General features: G+C 40.3%; 1 protein-coding gene across 3 annotated transcripts in view; it reads right to left on the reverse strand.

The window, feature by feature from the left end:
• Positions 1 to 24,072, reverse strand: part of inpp4b (inositol polyphosphate-4-phosphatase type II B) — a 589,015-nt gene that overhangs the window by 118,900 nt on the left and 446,043 nt on the right. For all 3 annotated transcript variants that reach the window (XM_033050984.1, XM_033050903.1, XM_033012170.1), the window contains 4 exons: positions 23,993 to 24,062; positions 15,657 to 15,804; positions 6,130 to 6,260; positions 117 to 224 (listed from right to left, as the gene is read on the reverse strand). In XM_033050984.1, coding sequence (XP_032906875.1) covers positions 117 to 224; positions 6,130 to 6,260; positions 15,657 to 15,804; positions 23,993 to 24,062 — 457 coding nt within the window. The remainder of the gene's footprint in view (positions 1 to 116; positions 225 to 6,129; positions 6,261 to 15,656; positions 15,805 to 23,992; positions 24,063 to 24,072) is intronic.

The following is a 24,072-nucleotide window of genomic DNA, read 5'->3' on the forward strand; positions in this document are numbered from 1 at the left end:
CCCGCTGAGTTTCTCCAGCATTTTTGTGTACATTCAAACTACAATGAGTGACAACAGGCAATAGCATTTAAATCTCGAGTGCCGAACAATGATGAATTTCACAAAAAGATCCTCACCTGTTTTGGCAGAATTGTTCTGAATTTGCATTCGTTGTAAATGCAGATTAACAGGAACAAATTCAAGTTTTTTTTCCCTTCTGCTGCAGCTCGCTTTAAACGATGACCCTGCAAATCAAACATACATATTGTAATAGTTGTCATATAGAGTCCAATCAGCAAAGTTTTTCTAAGCCTGCCCCGTTGCCTTGAGTTATAAATCATTCCCCACCTGCCTACACATATTTGAGATCTTGCTCAGCCCCCTCTGAGAAATGTTCAAATCAGTGAATTCTGGTAACTACAGCCAGCAAAGGAAGATCTGTTTAATCAAATTGGCACAGTGACTGTATCAAATGTTGCTAACCTCCGAGAAAAAAAGTTCTCCCCAACACCATTTTGAATTTAATTTATACTGCCACGGCGACTCCTGAAACCCACAATAGCCCAGCATTCTTGTCACAGCTAATATATGTTCTCTGGCAGACAGGCCTCCCCCAGAGTGTCTGAATGGTCATACTGAATGATAAGTGGCAGTGAATCTAAACAGCAATTTGTCTGTAATTGTTGCAAGTTACAACAACTGTTGTATATTTCAGGGCATATATATATAGTGAGACCACACCTGGAGTATTGTGTGCAGTTTTGGTCCCCTAATTTGAGGAAGGACATTCTTGCTATTGAGGGAGTGCAGCGTAGGTTTGCAAGGTTAATTCCCGGGATGGCGGGACTGTCATATGCTGTGAGAATGGAGCAGCTGGGCTTGTACACTCTGGAGTTTAGAAGGATGAGAGGGTATCTCATTGAAACATATAAGATTGTTAAGGGCTTGGACACACTAGAGGCAGGAAACATGTTCCCGATGTTGGGGGAGTCCAGAACCAGGGGCCACAATTTAAGAATAAGGAGTAAGCCATTTAGAACGGAGATGAGGAAACACTTTTTCTCACAGAGAGTGGTGAGTCTGTGGAATTCTCTGCCTCAGAGGGCGGTGGAGGCAGGTTCTCTGGATGCTTTCAAGAAAGAGCTAGATAGGGCTCTTAAAAATAACGGAGTCAGGGGATATTGGAAGAAGGCAGGAACGGGGTACTGATTGGGGATGATCAGCCATGATCACCAAATGACCTACTCCTGCACCTATTGTCTATTGTCTATTGACATGGAGAGTGGGCAAGAATCCGAAAGTGAGTTCTGATGATTTGCAAAAAGATACGGACTAACCAATAGGCTAAAGAGGTACAGGCACAACCAAAGAACAGAAACAAGGTTTGTGTGTCACTCAAGTAGCAGCAGACCATAATGTGAAAGGTCTGGACTATTTCCCACTTTGGGGTGATGTTTAATGGAATATCTACATCCAGTTTTTATACGACATTTAAAATGTGGCTTGAACTGATGAGTAACACTGTGCATTCTTGTAATAACTTATTTTTCTTTTGCCATCTGTTCAATAGCTGATTTGTGGAATATCCAGTAGATTAAAACACATGGGATCCATGGATGACTTTGTAGATTGAATTGGAAATTGTCTAGTCCATAGAAGACTGTGGGTATTGGAGCAGGGATGTTGTTTTGATTTTGACCAATCATGTTCGGCAGGGATGAGTGTTGGGACCTCTATTTATTTTAATGATATATGATTCGGACACAAATGTAGGTGGGCTGATGAGTAAGTTTTCCCACGACACCAAAATTGGCAGAGTTGTGGGTAATTAAGAATGTTGTCAAAGGAGACAGTAAGATATGGACCAGTTGGAAACATGGATGGAGAAATGGTAGATAGAGTTTAATCCAGACAAATGGGAAGGGTTGCACATTGAAAGGTCAAATGTAAGGAGAAAGTATACAATAAACAGCAGGATCTTGAGGAGCATTGATGTACAGAGGGATCCTGGGTTCAAGTCCACAGATCCCTGAAAGTGGCAACAAAACTGGATAGGGTTTTAATGAAGAAGATGTATGTATGTTTGCCATCTATGATTGGAGCGTTCAGCACAAATTTGGTAAGACATGTTGCAGCTGTTTAAAACATTGTTTAGGCTACATTTGGAGTACTATGTGCATCTCTGGCTACCGCATTAAGGGCCTGTCCCACTTGGACCACCTAATCCATGGGTTTAGAAGACCCTAGACCAGTTGAAAAAAATGTCAAGGTCGTGTTGACTCGCCGAAGTAAAAGACCTCCTACGTCTATGTCTACGACCTCCTATGATCCCCCTCGACCTCAGTCTTCCACACCTAAGACCAACTACGACTGGAAAATTATCACATGATAAAATGATGTCATGTTTGCATTTTTTTTCTCAGGCCATTTTTTTTCTCTGACCTCCTACGACTATCTATGACTACCTACGAGTACCATCACGACCTACCTCCGACCCACCTACGAGTAAAAAGTATCCATTTTTTCCATGCTGACCTATTTTTTACTCGTGGACATTTTTTATCAGGCTGGAAAAAACGCTGCGACCTACTTGAGGCCACAAGTATGCGGAGACCACTCACGAGCATGAGGAAGAGTTACGAAGAGTTACGAAGACCTCCTACGACCTTGTGGCGACCATGCTGCGAGTATGAGTCAAGGGCAAACTCGGCAGAGGTCGCCAATTAGGTCGTGAAAGTGAGACAGGGGTTTTATGTAGAGGAGGTGGGGGTTTTGGAGAGGGTGCACAGAGATTCACTGGGATACTTCTGACCCACTGAGTAACTCCAGATTTTTGTGCCTATCTTTGGTTTAAACCAGCATTTGCAGTTCCCTCCTACACACTGGGATATTTCTTGGATTAGAGAGTATAGTGTAAAGGGAGGCTGGGACAAACGTGAATTATTTATGTGGAGCACTGGAGATTCAGAGAAACTTGATAGAAGTATATAATGTAATGAGAGGCCGAGATAGGATAAACAGTCGGAGTAGGTATCACAGGGTGGAAATGTTGCACTTTGTATCCTTTTTGTAAGCCAGCATCTGCAGTTCCTTGTATCACCTCAACTGATTAATCGTCTTAGAGGAAAGGTTGGATAGAGTGGACGTGCACTTGCTGGACTTTATAGGAATATAAGCGGGTGCTTGATTGAATCCTGAGTTGTTTTAAAGATGAAGATTGAGGGGGGATCTTATAGAAACGTCCAAAATTCTTAAGGGGTTGGACAGGCTAGATGCAAGAAGATTGTTCCCGATGTTGGGGAAGTCCAGAACAAGGGGTCACAGTTTAAGGATAAGGGGGAAGTCTTTTAGGACCGAGATGAGAATTTTTTTTTTCACACAGAGAGTGGTGAATCTGTGGAACTCTCTGCCACAAAAAGTAGTTGAGGCCAGTTCATTGGCTATATTTAAGAGGGAGTTAGATGTGGCCCTTGTGGCTAAAGGGATCAGGGGGTATGGAGAGAAGGCAGGTACAGGATACTGAATTGGATGATCAGCCATGATCATATTGAATGGCGGTGCAGGCTCGAAGGGCCGAATAGCCTACTCCTGCACTTATTTTCTATGTTTCTATGAAGCTATTGATTTTTTGGCCATGAGTCTTTGAAATTCTCTTCCTGGTGAAAGTAAGAGACTCTGAATAATATTAAGGCAGTCACGGAGCTTCTTCAAAAGTAAGAGGGTGAAAGGTTGCTGTAGATAAATAGAAATATGTAGAGGTTATAATCCAATCTGCTGCGATGATACTGAATGGCAGAGCAAGTTCAAGAGGTCACATGGCCATATTATTGTTTCCAATAATATGGTTGTACATATGCAACCGGGATCTGAAATAGGGATGGAGTTTTTTGCCCTTTAAAGATTATTCTGACTTCCATTCTGATCATAAACAAAGCCATTTGACTGCAGTGAGAACTCTCTTAATTAAATGAACCTTTAATACAATATTGTATTGGCGAACAGCAATAGAAATCTGTACAGCTCCTGAAAGTGATTGCGGCAGGTTTTCTGGTGGTGTTTTAATAAATACCATGGAATACTATTAATTGTTCTCAGAGTCTCTGCATAGATCTAACAAGAAAAAGATGATCCAATCATAATGTTACCTGAAATGTAAAGGGTGTGCGTAAGCTATTCAGAACTTTAAGGTAATGATTGTCAAAAATCTGAATGATAAGGTTGATGAAATGTTTTCTTTGTGCATAACATTCGTTTTGTGGTTTGATGATGTAGCCCATTAAAAAATATAAAATGTATGTATTAGTTAAAAACTGATCATCAAGGTACAAAATATTAATCACACAATTAATCTGTAAAAACTACATATACATTGTTTCAACGCATTCAGATTGAAAAAAACCCCAACTGATCCGCAATTCCCTGTCCCTCCCCATCTTCCAGTCCCGCCTCAAGACCCATCTCTTCACCTCTGCCTATCCTTAGCCCCACGTCCCCCTCCCTTTTCATCTGTGCATTAATTGCCTCATATTGTGTTTTGTATTGAATTCTGTCTTTACTTTGTGTACTAGTCATGTCTCTACTATTTATTTCATTCCCCTTACATGTTTTTCCTCTACCTGCTAATTTTTTGTAAGGTGTCCTTGAGACTCTTGAAAGGCGCCCATAAATAAAATGTATTATTATTATTATTATTGAATAATCAATTGTTTTCCCCATTTTATAAGATACGAGAGGAAACACGTGAGTTTTTAGTTTAAAATGAGATTGACTTCTCAGTAGAGCAGACTAATTTGAATGATTGGATTTGTTTTACTGATCGGCTCATCAGATTTGATCATTCACTGTCACTTCTTTATTAAAATAAATATGTATTAAAAATGTGTTCATTATATTTTCATTATATTGTCATTTAAAATATTCATTAAATTAACCACAGAATTACTTTTCCAAATATGACCAAATTTAATAAGTTTATTCTCAAAAATGTACTTAAAATTTATAGGTCCAATTTTGATTTGTAAAATATGTTCAATTCGATCCAAAATATATTGACACAAGTTAGTAATAGAGGTACCAGATAACTTTGTGAAAATTCCCTTATGTTACTGCTGCATGGAATCATACATCAGAACATATCATGGTAAAAACCATGTTAGAACATGTTATGAGAAAATTCCTTTCTAAGCAAATCATCTTTAAATTGACAATGTAGCCCACACTGCCCAATGTATTTAACATCTATTTTCTACATGCCTCGTGTGGTTAAGAGAGGGCTTTTCTTCAACCACTGATGAATAAACCACGAGCACATCAGCGTGAAGAAGAGCAATGATTTTTTTCAGCTAATGGTCTCGGATACTAAACCCATTAAAATAGCATTCTGAAATATTTAAATGGAATTCAGAACTCCTCTGTTTTTTGTGCTCAGATTTAACCTGGCGATCGTTTCGCCAAACACCTCCGCTCGGTGCGCTTTAACCAACCTGATCTCCCTGTGGCTCAGCACTTCAACTCCCCCTCCCACTCCGAATCCGACCTTTCTGTCCTGGGCCTCCTCCATGGCCAGAGTGAGCACCACCGGAAACTGGAGGAGCAGCACCTCATATTCTGCTTGGAGAGTCTGCATCCCGGTCTGAACATTGAATTCTCCAATTTCTGGTAGCCCTTGCTGTCTCCTCCCCTTCTCAGCTCTCCCTCAGCCCTCTGGCTCCTCCTCTTCATTTCTTCTTCCCGCCCCCCCCTACCCTGCATCAGTCTGAAGAAGGGTTTCGGCCCGAAACGTTGCCTATTTCCTTCGCTCCATAGATGCTGCCGCACCCGCTGAGTTTCTCCAGCGTTTGTGTGCACCTTGGCTCCCCTTAAATTGGTCTTTCTGGGATGCAGGCTGATATTTTGAGTGAAAGTGCACATTATTGGAGAGAAATCAAAAACAATCAATGAATTAGACTAAAATTCAAATTCATTTTAATTCTCAAGTTGTTGCAGATCAATTCTGATTTTTTCCCCTTAATATTCACAATGATTTTAGAAGTAAAACAAACTATTTTTCCGTCTATTCACAAAATAAATGACAAGAAGGTAGCAAATTTTAAATGGCTCTTATTTGAATAACCAGGGCCTCCATTTTGTCGCTTGCACTGTATATTGTACCTGAGAATTTATTGAGCTCTGCAAGTACTTCCTGATAGCTGTTAATCATCTGTTGGTAGTGGAGGGTTACATTTTTCCGCAGAGTGTCCCAATGTGAAGAAAGCTCACCTAGCTCCTCGAGGTCTTGCAGCCTAATACATGGGCATAAAAATAAGTTTGTATCATTAATTTCAAAGTAGTTGAACAGCAAAGTATCAATAAATTACCAGTTAAAAAAGGATAATTATAGTACTACATAAGATGTAGTCAGTGGCGGACTGGGTCTAAAAATATTGGTTGCCAGGAGACAAAGGGGGCCCACTTCATCAGGGGCCCACTTGCCATCGGGCAAGCTGACACCCTGGCCAGTCCGCCACTGGATGTAGTACAATATCCCTGGGATGGGATCCCTGGGATGGCGGGACTGTCATATGAGGAAAGATTGAAAAGACTAGGCTTGTATTCACTGGAGTTTAGAAGGGTGAGGGGGATCTTACAGAAACATATAAAATTATAAAAGGACTGGACAAGCTAGATGCAGGAAAAATGTTCCCAAATGTTGGGCGAGTCCAGAACCAGGGGCCACAGTCTTAAAATAAAGGGGAGGTCATTTAAGACTGAGGTGAGAAAAAACTTTTTCACCCAGAGAGCTATGAATTTATGGAATTCCCTGCCACAGAGGGCAGTGGAGGCCAAGTCACTGGATGAATTTAAGAGAGAGTTAGATAGAGCTCTAGGGACTAGTGGAGTCAAGGGATATGGGGAGAAGGCAGGCACGGGTTATTGATAGGGGACGATCAGCCATGATCACAATGAATGGCGGCGCTGGCTCGAAGGGCCGAATGGCCTCCTCCTGCACCTATTTTCTATGTTTCTATGTTTTCTAAAAGCTGTGCCAGCATACGTCAGAATTAAATAAAATATAAACTCCTAATAAATGGGCTGGAAATGGTTCAGCATAATAGGAGGAGAGTACAACTCACTTACTCCTAGTAAGTCAAATCATACAACAAATCCAGGCCTACATTTCAACACTCATTTACTGTTAGGAACGACGACCTTTGGTGGAGATGTGAGGCAGGAACACTACCTGTTGACCACTGTGCCACCTTTACTTGCTCCTGAGAAGTCAGAGGTGTCCTGCTCCACTCAGTGAACCACACGAATTAACTCTGTCAGGCTAATCACACAACTTCTCATTGGAACAATCCTTATTGGCAGACACAGCCAGTTGGTCTTTGGAAGAATCTGCCTATTGCCAATGGATTAAAATCCCGTAACTCTCTGCATAGCAGCACTGTGGAACTGGAGTGATTCAAAATGACAGCACATCATCACTTTCATCTGGGCAATTAGGAATAGGCATTAAATACTGACCTTATCACTGACATCCACATCTCTCATAAAATAAAACAAATTTTGAGTATACTTATTATTAAACTTATGATATCATGGCCACTTCAAGAGCAGTTTTATATCACTTTTTGAATAGAACAGTTGACTATTGCAATTTTATTTATGCTGTAGGTATTCATCTTTACACTGACACAAAATGAGTGTTGTAATTTGAAAGTGAAGTAATCCAAACTGGATTTAAGCAAGTGATGAGTTACCATCTCAAAGTGTTCTCACACTACATTAATTTTTATCACTGTTGCAGTGTGACTAAAACCAGAGCAAAAATATTTCTTAAAATGCTTTCAAAGAAACAACCGATTGCTATTTTATTAGCATTAAATTATATTTAGAATTACAATGTCTTGTTAATCACTTTTATCACTGCTTAGAGTGTATTGCTGGTGCAATAATATAACTGGTCAACTAACATTTGTTAAGGCAGATACCAACACAGAACTGTCTTGTGTTTTTTGAGACATCCATCAATGCAAATCAAATGCATTAGTATTTAGAAAACCGTATTAAGTACATTATCACAAACCAAACATTTATCAGTAAAAGGTGCACAAAAATGCTGGAGAAACTCAGCGGGTTTATTTATCAGTAAAACATGTTTTTCAGAACTAGTTTCAGCAGGGAGTTCCAGAAGACATGTAATATTACATCACATAAAATATTTTCATTCAAAGGATTGTGCTTTGCAGGTTGGGCCAGCATTTAATTTCCCACGCCCCCATTGTCCTTGAGGTGGTGATGGCAAGATGCCTTCTTAAACATCTGCATTCCTTGAGGTATGTCGGCATAATTCTGCTAAGGAGGGAATCTTGCAGGATTTTGACCTAGCAGTGGTGGAGAAAAGGCGACCTATTTCCAAGTCAGGATGATGTATGGTTTGGAAGGAACTTCCACGTGGTAGCGTTTCTCTGCCATTGGCCTTCTAACTTGAAGAAATTTGGAATCTGTGGAGTTTTGGTGATTATCGCCGTGAATCCTGTCAGAATAAATGTGTCTTTTTTTAGACTGGTATGGCATGTGTAGTGGAATACTCCAAAGTACTTGCCCAATTACTTACAGAAGGATCCAAGTATTTTTGTGTGTGAAACCCAAAATGATGGCGTGCATCCAGTTGCTGCAAGTAATTAAGGCAACCAATTGGCTTTTACTGCAAGAGAGATGAAAAATAGGGCTGTGTTGTTAAATTTCACAGGGTGTGGGTGAAGCTGTACATGGAGTCATGTTTTAGTCCTGTTATTTAGGAAGTATAGAACAGCATTAGACACAGTCCAGAAAAGATTTATTTGTTAGGTCTTTATTCTTTGGAGCGCAGAAGGTAAAGGGGGGACTTGATAGAGGTCTTTAAAATGATGAGAGGGATAGACAGAGTTGACGTGGATAAGCTTTTTCCATTGAGAGTAGGGAAGTTTCAAACCAGAGGACATGACTTGAGAATTAAGGGACAGAAGTTTAGGGGTAACATGAGGGGGAACTTCTTTACTCAGAGAGTGGTAGCTGTGTGGAATGAGCTTCCAGTGGAAGTGATGGAGGCAGGTTCGATTTTATAATTTAAAAATAAATTGGATAGGTATATGGACGGGAAAGAATTGGAGGGTTATGGTCTGAGTGCATGTAGATGGGACTAGGGGAAAATAAGTGTTCGGCATGGACTTGAAGGGCCGAGATGGCCTGTTTCCGTGCTGTAATTGTTATATGGTTATATGGTTATACGGTTAATTCCAGGGATGAGACGTTTGTTCATTTATGTACAGTTAAAACAGTTAGACTTGTACCCTTGAAAGTTTAAAAGAATGAGTGAACTTTATTGAAACATACAAGATCTTGGATACGGGGGGTGACATGGCAAGATGGATGTTGCAGATGTTGAGAAGTTTCTACTTGCTGGAGAGTTGCAAACAAGGGGATACGGTTACAAAACAAGGAGGGTAGTCATTTAAAACATACATTGGAATTTTGTTTCACTGGGTGTGGTATTTTGCTGCAATTCTCTATCCTAGAGGGTTGTGGAAGTTAGATTACTGGAGGTATTTAAAAGAGGACATAGATACATTTTTGAAGAGAAGGAATGGGCGACGTTTCGGGTCGAGATTCTTCTTCGGCCCGAAATGTCGCCCATTCCTTCTCTCCAGAGATGCTGCCTGACCCACTGAGTTACTCCAGCATTTTGTGTCTAACTTAGATATAAACCAGCACCTGCAGTTCTTTCTTACACATATATTTTTGAAAGTGTGCAAAAATGAAGGGCTATGTAGAACCGGCACAGACACACCAGGGTGGATCAACTAGGATTTTATTAAATGGGATCGGGCTTATTAGGCCCACCCCTGCTCTTATTTTCTCATCAGTTTTGTTGTGTATACATCTTATTATTTAATCTTAGTACAGAGTGTGGTGCATGACGCTGGTACTGATATTTGTAACTTTTATTGTCACAAAGGAATGGATAGCAAATTATAAAAGATTGGTAATAAGCCATTACATGGCCTGTTTTGGTTTATTATCAGCATCATACAAATTGTACCACTGTGAAAATAATGTATGTAGTGATACTTAGGCCACCGGTGACTTCCCTGAAGTTTATTTTGAATCACTGTACTATCTAGAGCAGAGATGAAACATCACTCGATCAAATAAAGGCCTAAACTCACAACTTGTTTCCATAACATTGTGAAAATCTTCAAAATATAATGGAGATGGATTACAAAGGCTTAACATTTTTTAATAGCTGGATGAACCAAGATTTCTGCAGTCTCCATAATGTAAAGAGTCACCAATTTTTATCTGTTTAGGATTATACAAATGTTGGAATTATTATCCAAAAGCATATAAATTGTTCCACAAGAAAAGGCCTGGAACACTTTTCCAAGTGTCTTACTTCATTCACACTACTTTGAACAGAAATTTAATGAGTGAATTGGTGATACGCTAAATTGTTGATCAAAATATAGACCTTGATTAACTGTTGATTTAGTATGATAGATAGTTATTTCTTACTATTGCCAATGACATCGTGGATTACTGTGTTCAAAGATAACGTATCCTTCCTGCAGAATGATAATTAGAAAACCAAATATGTTGCCCAGGTAAATACACTGCTGTGTTAAGATAAGATCTCTTCTCACTAATTTAATCTGGTTATTGTTAATATATACATAAATTTGGATATCTCAGCTTTTCTGATGTTGAATCTCTAAATAAACAATAGACAATAGACAATATACAATAGATGCAGGTGTAGGCCATTTGGCCCTTCGAGCCAGCACCGCCATTCAATGTGATCATGGCTGATCATCCCCAATCTGTATCCCGTTCCTGCCTTCTCCCCATATCCCCTGACTCCGCTATTTTTAAGAGCCCTATCTAGCTCTCTCTTGAAAGCATCCAGAGAACCTGCTTCCACCGCCCTCTGAGGCAGAGAATTCCACAGACTCACCACTCTCTGTGAGAAAAAGTGTTTCCTCGTCTCCGTTCTAAATGGCCTACTCCTTATTCTCAAACTGTGGCCCCTGGTTCTGGACTCTCCCAACATCGGGAATATGTTTCCTGCCTCTAGTATGTCCAAGCCCTTAACAATCTTATATGTTTCAATTAGATCCCCTAAACTCCAGAGTGTACAAGCCCAGCTGCTCCATTCTCTCAGCATATGACAGTCCCGCCATCCCGGGAATTAATCTTGTAAACCTACGCTGCACTCCCTCAATAGCAATAATGTCCTTTCTCAAATTAGGGGACCAAAACTGCACACAAAACTCCAGGTGTGGTCTCACTAGGGCTCTGTACAACTGCAGAAGGACCTCTTTGCTCCTATATTCGATTCCTCTTGTTATAAAGGCCAACATGCCATTCGCTTTCTTCACTGCCTGCTGTACCTGCATGCTTACTTTCGTAGACTGATGTACAAAGACCCCCAGATCCCGTTGCACTTCCCCTTTTCCCAACTTGACGCCATTTAGATAGTAATCTGCCTTCCTGTTTTTGCTACCAAAGTGGATAACCTCACATTTATCCGCATTAAATTTCATCTGCCATGCATCTGCCCATTCCCCCAACCTGTCCAAGTCACCCTGCATTCTCATAGCATCCTCCTCACAGTTCACACTGCCACCCAGCTTTGTGTCATCTACAAATTTGCTAATGCTTGATACCTATGCTGCCTATCAAATGATTGTGTTCCAAGAGAACAGAATTAAGTTTGAACCTTGCCCCACCCTATGCTTGTTAGACTGTTATATTCCTTCCCCAGGCCGAGCATCACAAAAGTTGCAAGCTGAATCCACCACCAGTTAATTATCTCGAAGACCCTAATATACAACTTAAGACATTCTTAGTAGTGAAGCTCATCGTCTCTGTGCTTCTGGGTGATCAGGACTGAGTCAATTGTATTGTAAGTTAAGTGTTGAAATATCTATGCCAGAATTTGCTGGGAAATGATACAAGTTCTGTATTGTACCATTGACATTCCATACTTCCCCACAACATCCACCGAGTATTGGGAAGTTTTGAAATCCCACCCTAAATGCACAAGTCCCTGATATACCGTTAAACTCTGATAACGGCTGCCTGACCATGCTATGATGTGGGACATCACATCAGTACTGGTATGGAATTCCCTACAATGAAGAGGGAATGATAAGGCAATATACATTTTATGAATAATGTCTCTTTCTATGTTCTTAATTCTTTAAAACATGTTCAAAGTGATGTTAACTACCGCAAAATGTTTTAATTGTTAAATTGATCTAATAGTTTATGAAAATTCTGTAACAAAGATGTTGTCAATATCCTACTCAAATTGTTTTTGTTTTATGACCATAATATCCTAACTCCAGCTCAGCGGTATGAAATGCATTATTGTTGATGTCAATGTAAAAGCGGATTAGAAAGTATAGTTGTTACTAAGGTTACAAAAGTCCGCGAGCATTGCCACTTTCATTTCACTGCACATCTCGTATGTGTATGTGACAAATAAACTTGACTTGACTTTAGTTAGCTCAAGTATAATATGGTGCAACATAACTCTGGAAATTAACTGTTTCAGAACTGGGTGTGGAAAGATATGAAGTAGGTATATTCCTTTTCTTTTCTGTTCTGGGTTTTTTTCTCTTCCCCATTTGTTTTCTATTTCTTTTTTTGCTTTTCCTTTCTGGTTTTCTCTTTTTTTTCTACATCTTTATGGGCTCTTTCTCTCTATCTATCCACAAACTACTAATTGTTAACTTCTGGGGATTACACGTCACTACTTTCCTGAATCTTTTCTTTTTTCTTCCTTTCTTGCGTCTGTTATTTTTAAAATTTAAAACAAGAAATTGTACACGAAATGTATGATGTTATATGTCACGGTTTATATGACTGTACATTGCTTCTAATAAAAATATTTATTTAAAAAAAAAAGATTTTAGTTAGCTCTAACAAAATAGAGATTAATTTCTGGGCAGTTACATTTTCAAGTGCAATCATTTTAAAATAAATGAATAAATCTGAAATATAATACAAATCTTATTTTAAAAATGGCCTGGCCATGCCGAAATCAAACTACTCTACTGATTATGCCCAGATGTCTGGCTGTCAGAATTTGAAGTTACCATGAAGTTCCACAAACACAAACCACCTAGGTCATAAAGTGCCTCAATTTGGCATGCTTGCATACACGGAACATGAGCACATTGTTCCCACGATTTAAAATTGTATCCAGGATTTATTTACTGCATTTTGAACCATGCCTTGTATTGGGAGGGTTTTTAAACAGCTTTTCAGCAGAAATTAAAGAACAAAGTAGCTATTTGTTGACGAATTTGTTTAAGAGGGAACTGCAGATGCTGGAAAATCGAAGGTAGACAAAAGTGCTGGAGAAACTCAGTGGGTGCAGCAGCATCTATGGAGCGAGGGAAATAGGCAACGTTTCGGGCCGAACAAGGGTTTCGGCCTGAAACGTTGCCCATTTCCCTAAATGTTGCCTATTTCCTACCTACCAGCTACTTGCTGAAGCTTTAGTTCAAACCCACTTTGCATAAATGACAAGTGCAATAAGAAATGAAAATAAATAAGATAATTCGTATCGTTACTGCAGAGAAGGGGAGATAATTGAGGGAATTTCTGATAATCGGGCACCCTTGGTACTCGGTGGTGCCAGACTACCAGACGTTCTGGATGATTGGATATTACTCCCATTAATACTCCAACACACTTTTACTGTTTTTGTTGTGATGTTACATTGTTGAACAATTTTTCTCAAGAGTCTGGTTAGTTCAACGGGTGTGTGGGAAACAGGATCCCAGCAAGATTAAAGAGCATGAGAATGAATTTAAAGAGATCATAGAAACATAGAAAATAGGTGCAGGAGTAGGCCATTCGGCCCTTCGAGCCTGCACCGCCATTCAATATGATCATGGCTGATCATCCAACTCAGTATCCTGTACCTGCCTTCTCTCCATACCCCCTGATCCCTTTAGCCACAAGGGCCAGATCATGGAAAATGGGGTTCTAGCGAGCTTAAAGGGAGCGCGAGGAACAGGGCCCCCAGTAAGTTTGAAGGGAGCAGACGAAATGGGCCTCAGAGGGTTTAACTTGATGGAGAGGCAAAAAATTTTCCGGATCGTATCTCCGGTCACTCTGCGGCCTAACATCATGGAGCTGGTGGCCTTGCTCGGGACTGAGTTTGAGCCACATCGTGGGGCCGCGGATTTACCATTGGAGCCTGCGATCCCTTGCCTGGGACGGACGCTCCAACCACGGCCTGTGGATTTCAACATCGAGGAGCTCGCAGTCTCGTGTAGAGACTGATGTCGGGGAGCTCCAAGCCGCAGGAGGTTCGACCAGCCCCGACCCGGGAGTCCGATTGCCCGGCGCGGGGAGCTGAGATCCCCCCAACAACAGAAGGTTCGAGTGCCACAATCTAGTGCCTTTTTTTTGTCTTCTATCACAGTGAGGAATGTAGGGGTGTCGCTGTGGTGGAAGTTCATGTTTAAAATGTATTTGGGTGTCTCGGTGTTCTTTATCGGTATGACTGCATGGCAATCTGAATTTCACTGTTCCTTAATTGGTACATGTGACAATAAACTCACCTCGAAACATTAAGCCTACTCAGTGTTGGCAAATCACACTATTGGCTCCCTTCAGATTCATGGCTCCAATGTGGTTAAATGCTCGTTACATGCAGAAATTGTAATACAACCCATATGGCAAACGTCTGGCACGTTGCCTGCATTTGGAGGTGTGTTAGTCAGACACAGGGATCAGCTCAAGCTTTTTCCACAGTCTCCTCAGTAATATTCAACTGCAACTATTAACATGCAGAAACATCCTGATAAACTTCAATAGATATTTGTTTCAGAAGTCAAATGGTATTGATTAAATTAAAATGCTACATCAACTGTTGACTGCATTACTTCTCTGGGAAAGAATCTAAAAGCTTAATATATTGCTGTACGATACAGTCAAGAGTGCCTGGAAAACCTGGACAGAGTGAAGCTTTGATTATTACTTTTGCAAATGATTATTCAGTTATCATCCAGTTTCTGAATTAACATACAACTTCTATCAAGTAATGCCCCTGTCCCACTTAGGAAACCTGAACGGAAACATCTGGAGACTTTGCGCCCCACCCATGGTTTCCGTGCGGTTCCCGGAGGTTTTTGTCAGTCTCCCTAATGGTCGAAAGTGTCGAAGGTCTTACCTTCCACTACCTGCAACCTCCAGCAACCACCTGCAACCTCCGGCAACCACCTTCGACTAGCATCGCAACCGGCTTAGACTAAAAAATCCCCGATTTTTAAAACGGCAACCTATTTTTAGTCGCGGCCGGTTTTGAATTTTTTGAAATAATCGCCGGAACATAGAAGAAGCGGAAACCACTTTCGACCATTAGGGAGACTGACAAAAACCTCCGGGAACCGCACGGAAACCTTGGGTGGGGCGCAAAGTCTCCAGAGGTTTCCGTTCAGGTTTCCTAAGTGGGACAGGGGCATTACTCATTTACAAAGTCTAGATGAAGTGCAACTAATGGGGTCAAATTTCAAATGAATCACAGAAAATTAGCAGGGGGTTTGAAAAGAGATAACTTCTTAAATGTGATTCCTGAAATTTTTACACTGATTAAAGATGAAAAAAATCTTGACCTTTTTCCTGTGGCATTTTACCTTCTTGTATCTTCCTGGATGAAGAGTTCTATCAGTTGCTTCGGGATGTGGAAGGACAGGGTGCTTTCAGCCATTTGTTCTCGTACGCAGAGCCACCTGCCATTGGCTGTTGGCAATCTGTATACTTTCCAAATTATATTTTTAAACACTGCAAGGAAGGAAAATTATTGCAGTAAATCATCATGCAAATCGGTAGTCTGATAATTATTTAATCACAATAAACAAATATATACAAACAAAGCTGCATTGCTGCATAATGACGAGACCCATCTATCAGACTGTTGCTGCTACAAAGTCAGCTCTGAATATCATTGTTTAAACAGGAGTTACAACACACCAGTAATTTGTCCTCTAATAGATTACAATTATTGAGGCTCAGACATGAAAACTGGCAGCAAATTGTGAAACACAAGTCGCCGATATCCTTCAGCTTCACAATCCATCAGCCAGCTAGATCTGCATTTGTGCAATCCAAAGCCATGCCAACAATATCTAGTGCTGCATAATATCATCCTTCACAGCCTTGTTTGGGACACATGGCTTCACAGGTGTTTGTAATTGCTCAGGTGTGATTAAATGCCTCCTTAATGCAGGTATAAGAGAGCTTTCAGCACAGAGTATTTCCATCACCTTTAAAAATCTTATTTGCTGTTTATCAACATGAGGACCAAAGTTGTGCCAATGAAAGTCAAAGAAGCCATTATGAGATTGAGAAACAGGAATAAAACTGTTAGAGACATCAGCCAAACCTTAGGCTTACCAAAATCAACTGTTTGGAACATCATTAAGAAGAAAGAGAGCACTACAGTTTGCCAAGATAGACAAAAGTGCTGGAGAAACTCCGTGGGTGCAGCAGCATCTATGGAGCAAAGGAAATAGGCAACGTTTTAGGACAGAACCCAAGGGTTTCGGCCCGAAACGTTGCCTATTTCCTTCCCTCCATAGATGCTGCTGCACCCGCTGAGTTTCTCCAGCACTTTTGCCTACCTTCGATTTTCCAGCATCTGCAGTTCCTTCTTAAACAGTTTGCCAAGAAGTACTTAAAAGATCAAGCACAGTTCTGGAAAAAGGTCTTGTGGACAGATGAGACGAAGATTAACTGCTGAAGGTACTGGCTCACTTATCTTCATTGATGATACAACTGCTGATGGTAGAAGCATAATGAATTCTGAAGTGTATAGACACATCTTATCTGCTCAAGTTCAAACAAATGCCTCAAACTCATTGGCCGGCGGTTCATTCTACAACAAGACAATGATCCCAAACATACTGCTAAAGCAACAAAGGAGTTTTTCAAAGCTAAAAAATGGTCAATTCTTGAGTGGCCAAGTCAATCACCCGATCTGAATCCAATTGAGCATGCCTTTTATATGCTGAAGAGGACTAGCCCCCAAAACAAGCATAAGCTAAAGATGGCTGCAATACATGCCTGGCAGAGCATCACCAGAGAAGACACCCAGCAACTGGTGATGTCCATGAATCGCAGACTTCAAGCAGTCATTGCATGCAAAGGATACGCAACAAAATACTAAACATGACTACTTTCATTTACATGTCATTGCTGTGTCCCAAACATTATGGTGCCCTGAAATAGGAGGACTATGTATAAACACTGCTGTAATTTTTACCTGGTGAAACCAAAATGTATAAAAATGGCCTTTATTTAAATCTGACAATGTGCACTTTAACCACGTGATTTTCTTCTATTACAAATCTCAAATTGTGGAGTACAGAGGTAAATAAATAAATGATGGGTCTTTGTCACAAACATTATGGAGGGCACTGTGGTCCACTACAACCAGGAAATAGCAGGGCAGGCAAAAAACAGAGAGGGCAGGTCTTAAGTTTTTACTTAAGTGTATTTTGTCAACAGTTATTTAGTTTTGATACTGATTAGAACCATATAATTATGTTCACCATATATCTTACATTTACACTTTAAGCTCAAGCAGGTACAGAGATAACTCATTACAGCAGGAAAGTAACATGGTAACTATATTGCTAATGTTTTTCTAATGAATGCTCATTGGCCTGACATCTGAAGTCTTCCTAATTTCATGGCAACAGGTTGATCTGTTGAATATCTCCGAAATGTTCTAGTTTTGGTTGTTGATTCTTCTTGCTCATGGAATGTGGGCGTCACTAGTCAGTACTAAATGAAGTGTGGGCAATAGCTGCTTTTATCCATAAGGATGACTGACATGTTGCCCTCCTTGGCCAAAAGGAAAACTAATATTACTATTAGATCATGGTTGTGAAGAAAGTCATTAACCACAAATCAGTTGGTTGTGTGCTGCCTGACCTGCTGAGTATTTGCAGAATTCCCTGCTTTTATTTCACGTCTGAAAACCTTGACTTTTCGGTTTCAGAACAGCTTCTTCCCAACAACTTTCAGGCACACGAACACTACAAAACACTAGAGCATGAACTTTGATCTGTTTTGGTTGTAGTAAGGACTTTGGGCTTTTTGCACTCGTACTGAGGTCTTGAATTATCCATTTAGAAACATAGAAACATAGAGAATAGGTGCAGGAGGAGGCCATTCGGCCCTTCGATCCATTCAATGTCATCATGGCTGATTGTCCCCTATCAATAACCCAAGCCTGCCTTCTCCCCATATCCCTTGACTCCACTAGCCCCTAGAGCTCTATCTAACTCCCTCTTAAATCCATCCAGTGATTTAGCCTCCACTGCCCTCTGTGGCAGGGAATTCCATAAATTCACAACTCTCTGGGTGAAAAAGTTTTTTCTCACCTCAGTCTTAAATGACCTCCCCTTTATTCTAAGACTGTGGCCCCCAGCTATCTTGTGCTACACCAAAGGGTATATCATACAGTTGTGATACATAAGTCCCCAAGGCTAACAAAGTACTTCCTTCCACTTATATATGATTGGAACCAACTTAGTACCTGATCTGACAGGTCAGCCCAGTTTTCGAGGCGATCCATAAGGAAACCATGATCTATTGTGTCAAAAGCTGGTGTGAGGTCTAAGAGGATCAGCACTGAGACTTTGGCCTCATCAGTGCTAACTCAAAGGTCACGGACTATTTTTATCAGGGCAGTCTCAGTGCTGTAATTTGCTCTGAAGCCAGATTGAAATTTCTCCAAAAAGGTCACTTTGATTCAGAAAGTGTTGTATTTGGTTGAATACCACTTTCCCCAGCACCTTGCTGATCAAGGGTAGATTTGATATGGGTCTGGAATTGCCCACTGTCTAAATTAGGTTTCTTTAACAGAGGCTTTACAATAGCAGTTTTATAAGTATCTGGGAAAATTCCAGTCTCAAGGGAGTTGTTTATAATTAAAAGTTTTTTCTCACCTCAGTCTTAAATGACCTCCCATTTATTCTAAGACTGTGGCCCCTGTTTTCTGGACTCGCCCAAACATTGGGAACATTTTTCCTGCATCTAGCTTGTTCAGTCCTTTTATAATTGTATATGTTTCTATAAGATCCCCCCTCACCCTTCTAAACTCCAGTGAATACAAGGATCATCTATCTATCTATCTATCTATCTATCTATCTATCTATCTATCTATCTATCTATCTATCTATCTATCTATCTATCTATCTATCTATCTAACCATATAATAACCATATAACAATTACAGCACGGAAACAGGCCATCTCGACCCTTCTAGTCTGTGCCGAACACATAATCTCCCCTAGTCCCATATACCTGCGCTCAGACCATAACCCTCCATTCCTTTCCCATCCATATAACTATCCAATTTATTTTTAAATGATAAAAACGAACCTGCCTCCACCACCTTCACTGGAAGCTCATTCCACACAGCTACCACTCTCTGAGTAAAGAAGTTCCCCCTCATGTTACCCCTAAACTTCAGTCCCTTAATTCTCAAGTCATGTCCTCTATCTATCTATCTATCTATCTATCTATCTATCTATCTATCTATCTATCTATCTATCTATCTATCTATCTATCTATCTATCATTTGTTCGCTGTGGGTACTGTGTTTACACACCTGTCATGCCATTGCAAGTAAGAATGTAATTGTCCTGTTGTCAGTACAAATTATAATTAAATACTCTTGACATGTCCAGTGACAACCATTTTCTGCTCTTCAACTACTAATGGGGCAGCTGCACATTGGATTGTGGCCCAGTGTGACAGAAGAACAGCAGAATATTTCCACGTCACAATGGTCAATGGCAGGAGGGTCAGGTGGCAGTTGATGGGCATGTATGGGGTAAGGTAAAGTTTAGGTATACAGGGAGATAAGGTTGTGATTTAATTGGAATGCTCCCCAGCGAGCTCAGGTGGACATAATGGACCAAATGGCTTTTTTCCCTGAGGGCAGGGCAGTGCCGTGGGATTACAATTGGTGCTGCTGTGTAGCTGCTCTGAGGACCTGGATTTGATTGGACTCTGTCAGTGTGGAATTTGTACATTATCTCCAAGACCAGGTGTTCAGGTTTCCTCCTATTTCTAAATGATGTGTGGTAGATAAATTGTGGACTGTATGTTACTGTAAGTGGTTAAAATAAATCAAAGGGACAATTAGAAATATATGCAGTAGGCCATTTGGCCCTTTAGACAATAGACAATAGGTGCAGGAGTAGGCCATTCGGCCCTTCGAGCCAGCACCGCCATTCAATGTGATCATGGCTGATCATCCCCAATCAGTACCCCGTTCCTGCCTTCTCCCCATATCCCCTGACTCCGCTATTTTTAAGAGCCCCATCTAGCTCTCTCTTGAAAGCATCCAGAGAACCTGCCTCCACCGCCCTCTGAGGCAGAGAATTCCACAGACTCACCACTCTCTGTGAGAAAAAGTGTTTCCTCGTCTCCGTTCTAAATGGCTTACTCCTTATTCTTAATCTGTGGCCCATGGTTCTGGACTCCCCCAACATCAGGAACATGTTTCCTGCCTCTAGCGTTTCCAAGCCCTTAACAATCTTATATGTTTCAATGAGATGCCCTCTCATCCTTCTAAACTCTAAACTTTGAGCCAGCACTGCCATTCAATATGATCATGGCTGATCACCCAAAATGATTACCCTGTTCCTGCTTTCTTCCCATATCCATGGACTCTGTTAGCCCTAAGAGCTATATCTAACTCTCTTGAAAACATCCAGTGAATTGGCCTCCACTGCCTTCTGTGGTAGAGAATTGATAGATACATGAGAGAGAATAAGGTACAGGTTTACAAAGAAGGAAGTAGGGGGAAAGAAACAAATGGGATTTGTGCTGCTGGGAGCTGGCAACCACTTAATGGGCCAAAACCTCATTCTTTGAAAGTAAGTAATTACGAGAAAATGGCATAGCTAAACAACTGTTTTAAATTAACTTGTTCCATACCTTTAACCATCTTGGATAACTTGTTTCTGACAGTTCCTTTCAAAATTTAAAATTTAGAGTTTCTCTAAACTTTTGTCAAAACTCAGCCTTTTAAAATTAAAAATCTAACTAATTTATTTAAATGTACTGCCTCCAATATTTGAATGGCTCCTTTAAACTCCAAAGAGCACATTTAATTTATTGCATTTTAAAATTATTAAGCGTAGGAACAGTATAACAATATAATTGGTTGCATGGTAACCCCATTTAATGAAAAATAGAACTAATGGGAGATCAGGAACATAATGTTGAACACAGGCCCAGTTTTTAGCCTGACCTCTATCAGTTCTGACCCCAATACACCTTCTGATCCCAAACCCGCCACTTTGTTCCGACACATGGGTTTTTCCTTTACATGCGCACACACGCCCGCTCACACATGCATGTGCACACACACACACGCGCACACGCATGTGTGCGCACACACGCACACACTGGATGTAACTGCAAGCCCCACAACGTGGCCTCAAATAAAAAAATCACTGACACACCATGAAACAAATAATTTATGTGCCTTAACAAGTAAATGTCAACGTCTCAGTAATTTTCTCTTTTTATTTTCAATTAGTGCCAGAAAAGAACATTTTCTAGTCAATAAAATCCACGCCTAGTAAAATTCAAGATGCCCTGCACAGTTAATTTTCACTCTCATCCTCAAGGGATATACTTCCATTTGTACAACTTTGTACTTTGCCATTCCACGCACAGCTCTGTCCCTCAGGGCCACTTTGAATAAGCTTTCCAAAGCAGTTCAAAATTGAAGAACAACCTCATTCTGTGGACTTACATCTGCTCAAACAAAGTTGAGGCAATTCAAAAATCAGGTCACCTTTACAAGAATGACACCAGTCAGAGATTGCAGTGCCGACTTGCAGGAAGGCAAAGGAGGATCAAAGCCGCCTCTGAAGCGAGAACGCCATCGGCTATGAGATGGCTTCCTGTATCATGGGAAATCTGAAACTCCTATTGAATTGAAAACCAAATCTTAACAAGCAGGCTAAAATGTTCAATGAGTTCATACATGTTTCCCCTCCAAAAAAAGACTGGATTCTTAACAAAAATACAAAATTCAAATCTGTTCTAGCATCTCCATGGCTCTGACCATCAACGCATAACAGCACAACTAAAGTTGGCTCAAAAACATTGGTACCAACATAATCATTTAAAATTCAGCAAATCTATCCATAGATGAGACTTTTGAGCCTTTGTGGATGCTGAACACCTCCCAACAGACAGGCACAGCTAGCTCCAGAGACTCCAGTTTTATTCTAAACTTGTGATGGACCATATCCTGTGCCTGAATATTGTGTACAGTTTTGGTCTCCTAATCTGAGGAAAGACATTCTTGCTGTAGAAGGAGTACAGAGAAGGTTCACCAGACTGATTCCTGGGATGTCAGGACTTTCATATGAAGAAAGACAGGATAGACTCGGCTTGTACTCGCTAGAATTTAGAAGATTAACGGGGGATCTTATAGAAACTTACAAAATTCTTAAGGGGTTGGACAGGCTAGATGCAGGAAGATTGTTCCCGATGTTGGGGAAGTCCAGGACAAGGGGTCACAGTTTAAGGATAAGGGTGAAGTCTTTTAGGACCGAGATGAGAAAAATATTTTTCACACAGTGGTGAAATCTGTGGAATTCTCTGTCACAGAAGGTAGTTGAGGCCAGTTCATTGGCTATATTTAAGAGGGAGTTAGATGTGGCCCTTGTGGCTAAAGGGATCAGGGGGTATGGAGAGAAGGCAGGGATGGGATACTGAGTTGGATGATCAGCCATGATCATATTGAATGGCGGTGCAGGCTCGAAGGGCCGAATGGCCTACTCCTGCACCTATTTTCTATGTTTCTATGGATTCTACCTTGGCACAAAAAATTGCAACTATTTGATCACAGACAGTAGAGCCAAATCTGATTGAGGAGGAAAAACTATCAATGAGATACTTTCTTAATACAATGATTTAACACAAGGCAGTGTAAGTGTTTTTCTTCCACCAAAAGTGAAGTACTGAAGATGCTAAAAATATGAAATAAAACCAAAGGTGGGGAATATTCAAAGGTCAGGCAGCATCTGTGATGAGAATAATTGATTTTCCCCCCCAACTCCTCCAATTCTTTTGCTGATATATTATGCGTCAAAAAAAAAAAAGATGTTTGCTATATTTGTTTTCATATACAGTCCGTACTAATGATTCCAAATTTTATTTCCATATTTATCTGCATGTATTCAAATGATCTTCCGTTAAATTCCTAAACTGGGGAGATCTTTTTTTTTTCCTTTTTTTTTCTTAGAAGCAAACACATATTATGGTAAAAACATTTCATGTATATCAGTCGTACATTATTAATATTATCAGTTGTGGATTGATTCTGCTTCTAGATTTTTTTTATAGATAGGGAATAAGAGAGAAAGAAGAAAAAAAACAAATGACATGATAAAAAAAGAATGGAATGATTTACTAATAATACATCATTGGAGATAGGTTCGTGGATTATAAAGTGTAACTTGTCATCTAATCCTGAGTTCAAGCTTCAGTTATGTTCCCGTGCTGAACCGATCTACCCCTTCAAATAGTCAATGAATGGAGACCATATTCTGACAAAAAGTCAACTGGGGAGATTCTAACTCAATTGTTTAAACGTCCACATACTGGTCCAGTAACCAGGTGTTATACCCTGTGCTGTCACAATGGACATTTTTTTCCAAGCATAAATCCTGTGATTTATCTCCAGATGGCAGCCAACAAATTAGGGAGAGGAACTTGGTCCCACGCAATATATGAGAATTATCACTTGTAGTAGGTTGACAGAAACAAGGAAGCATCTTAAATTGTTTCTCTAAGAAATAAAAGGTTGTCAATTTTACATATAAGGATATTTGCAAAGCTTCAGAAAGAGCATTAATTTTACATGGGTTAGACTGCATAAGCAATTTGTATGTTAATTATAGCTCAGACAAATAAAAGAAAATCATACCTGAATCAAGTAGCGAGAATTTCCCAGCATCGTTAATTGCCCTGTGCAAAACACTCCCATGTAAAGGTGACTGGTAAAGA

The sequence above is a fragment of the Amblyraja radiata genome, chromosome 1 (genome assembly GCF_010909765.2).
Source record: "Amblyraja radiata isolate CabotCenter1 chromosome 1, sAmbRad1.1.pri, whole genome shotgun sequence".
In the NCBI taxonomy this organism is placed as follows: domain Eukaryota; kingdom Metazoa; phylum Chordata; class Chondrichthyes; order Rajiformes; family Rajidae; genus Amblyraja; species Amblyraja radiata.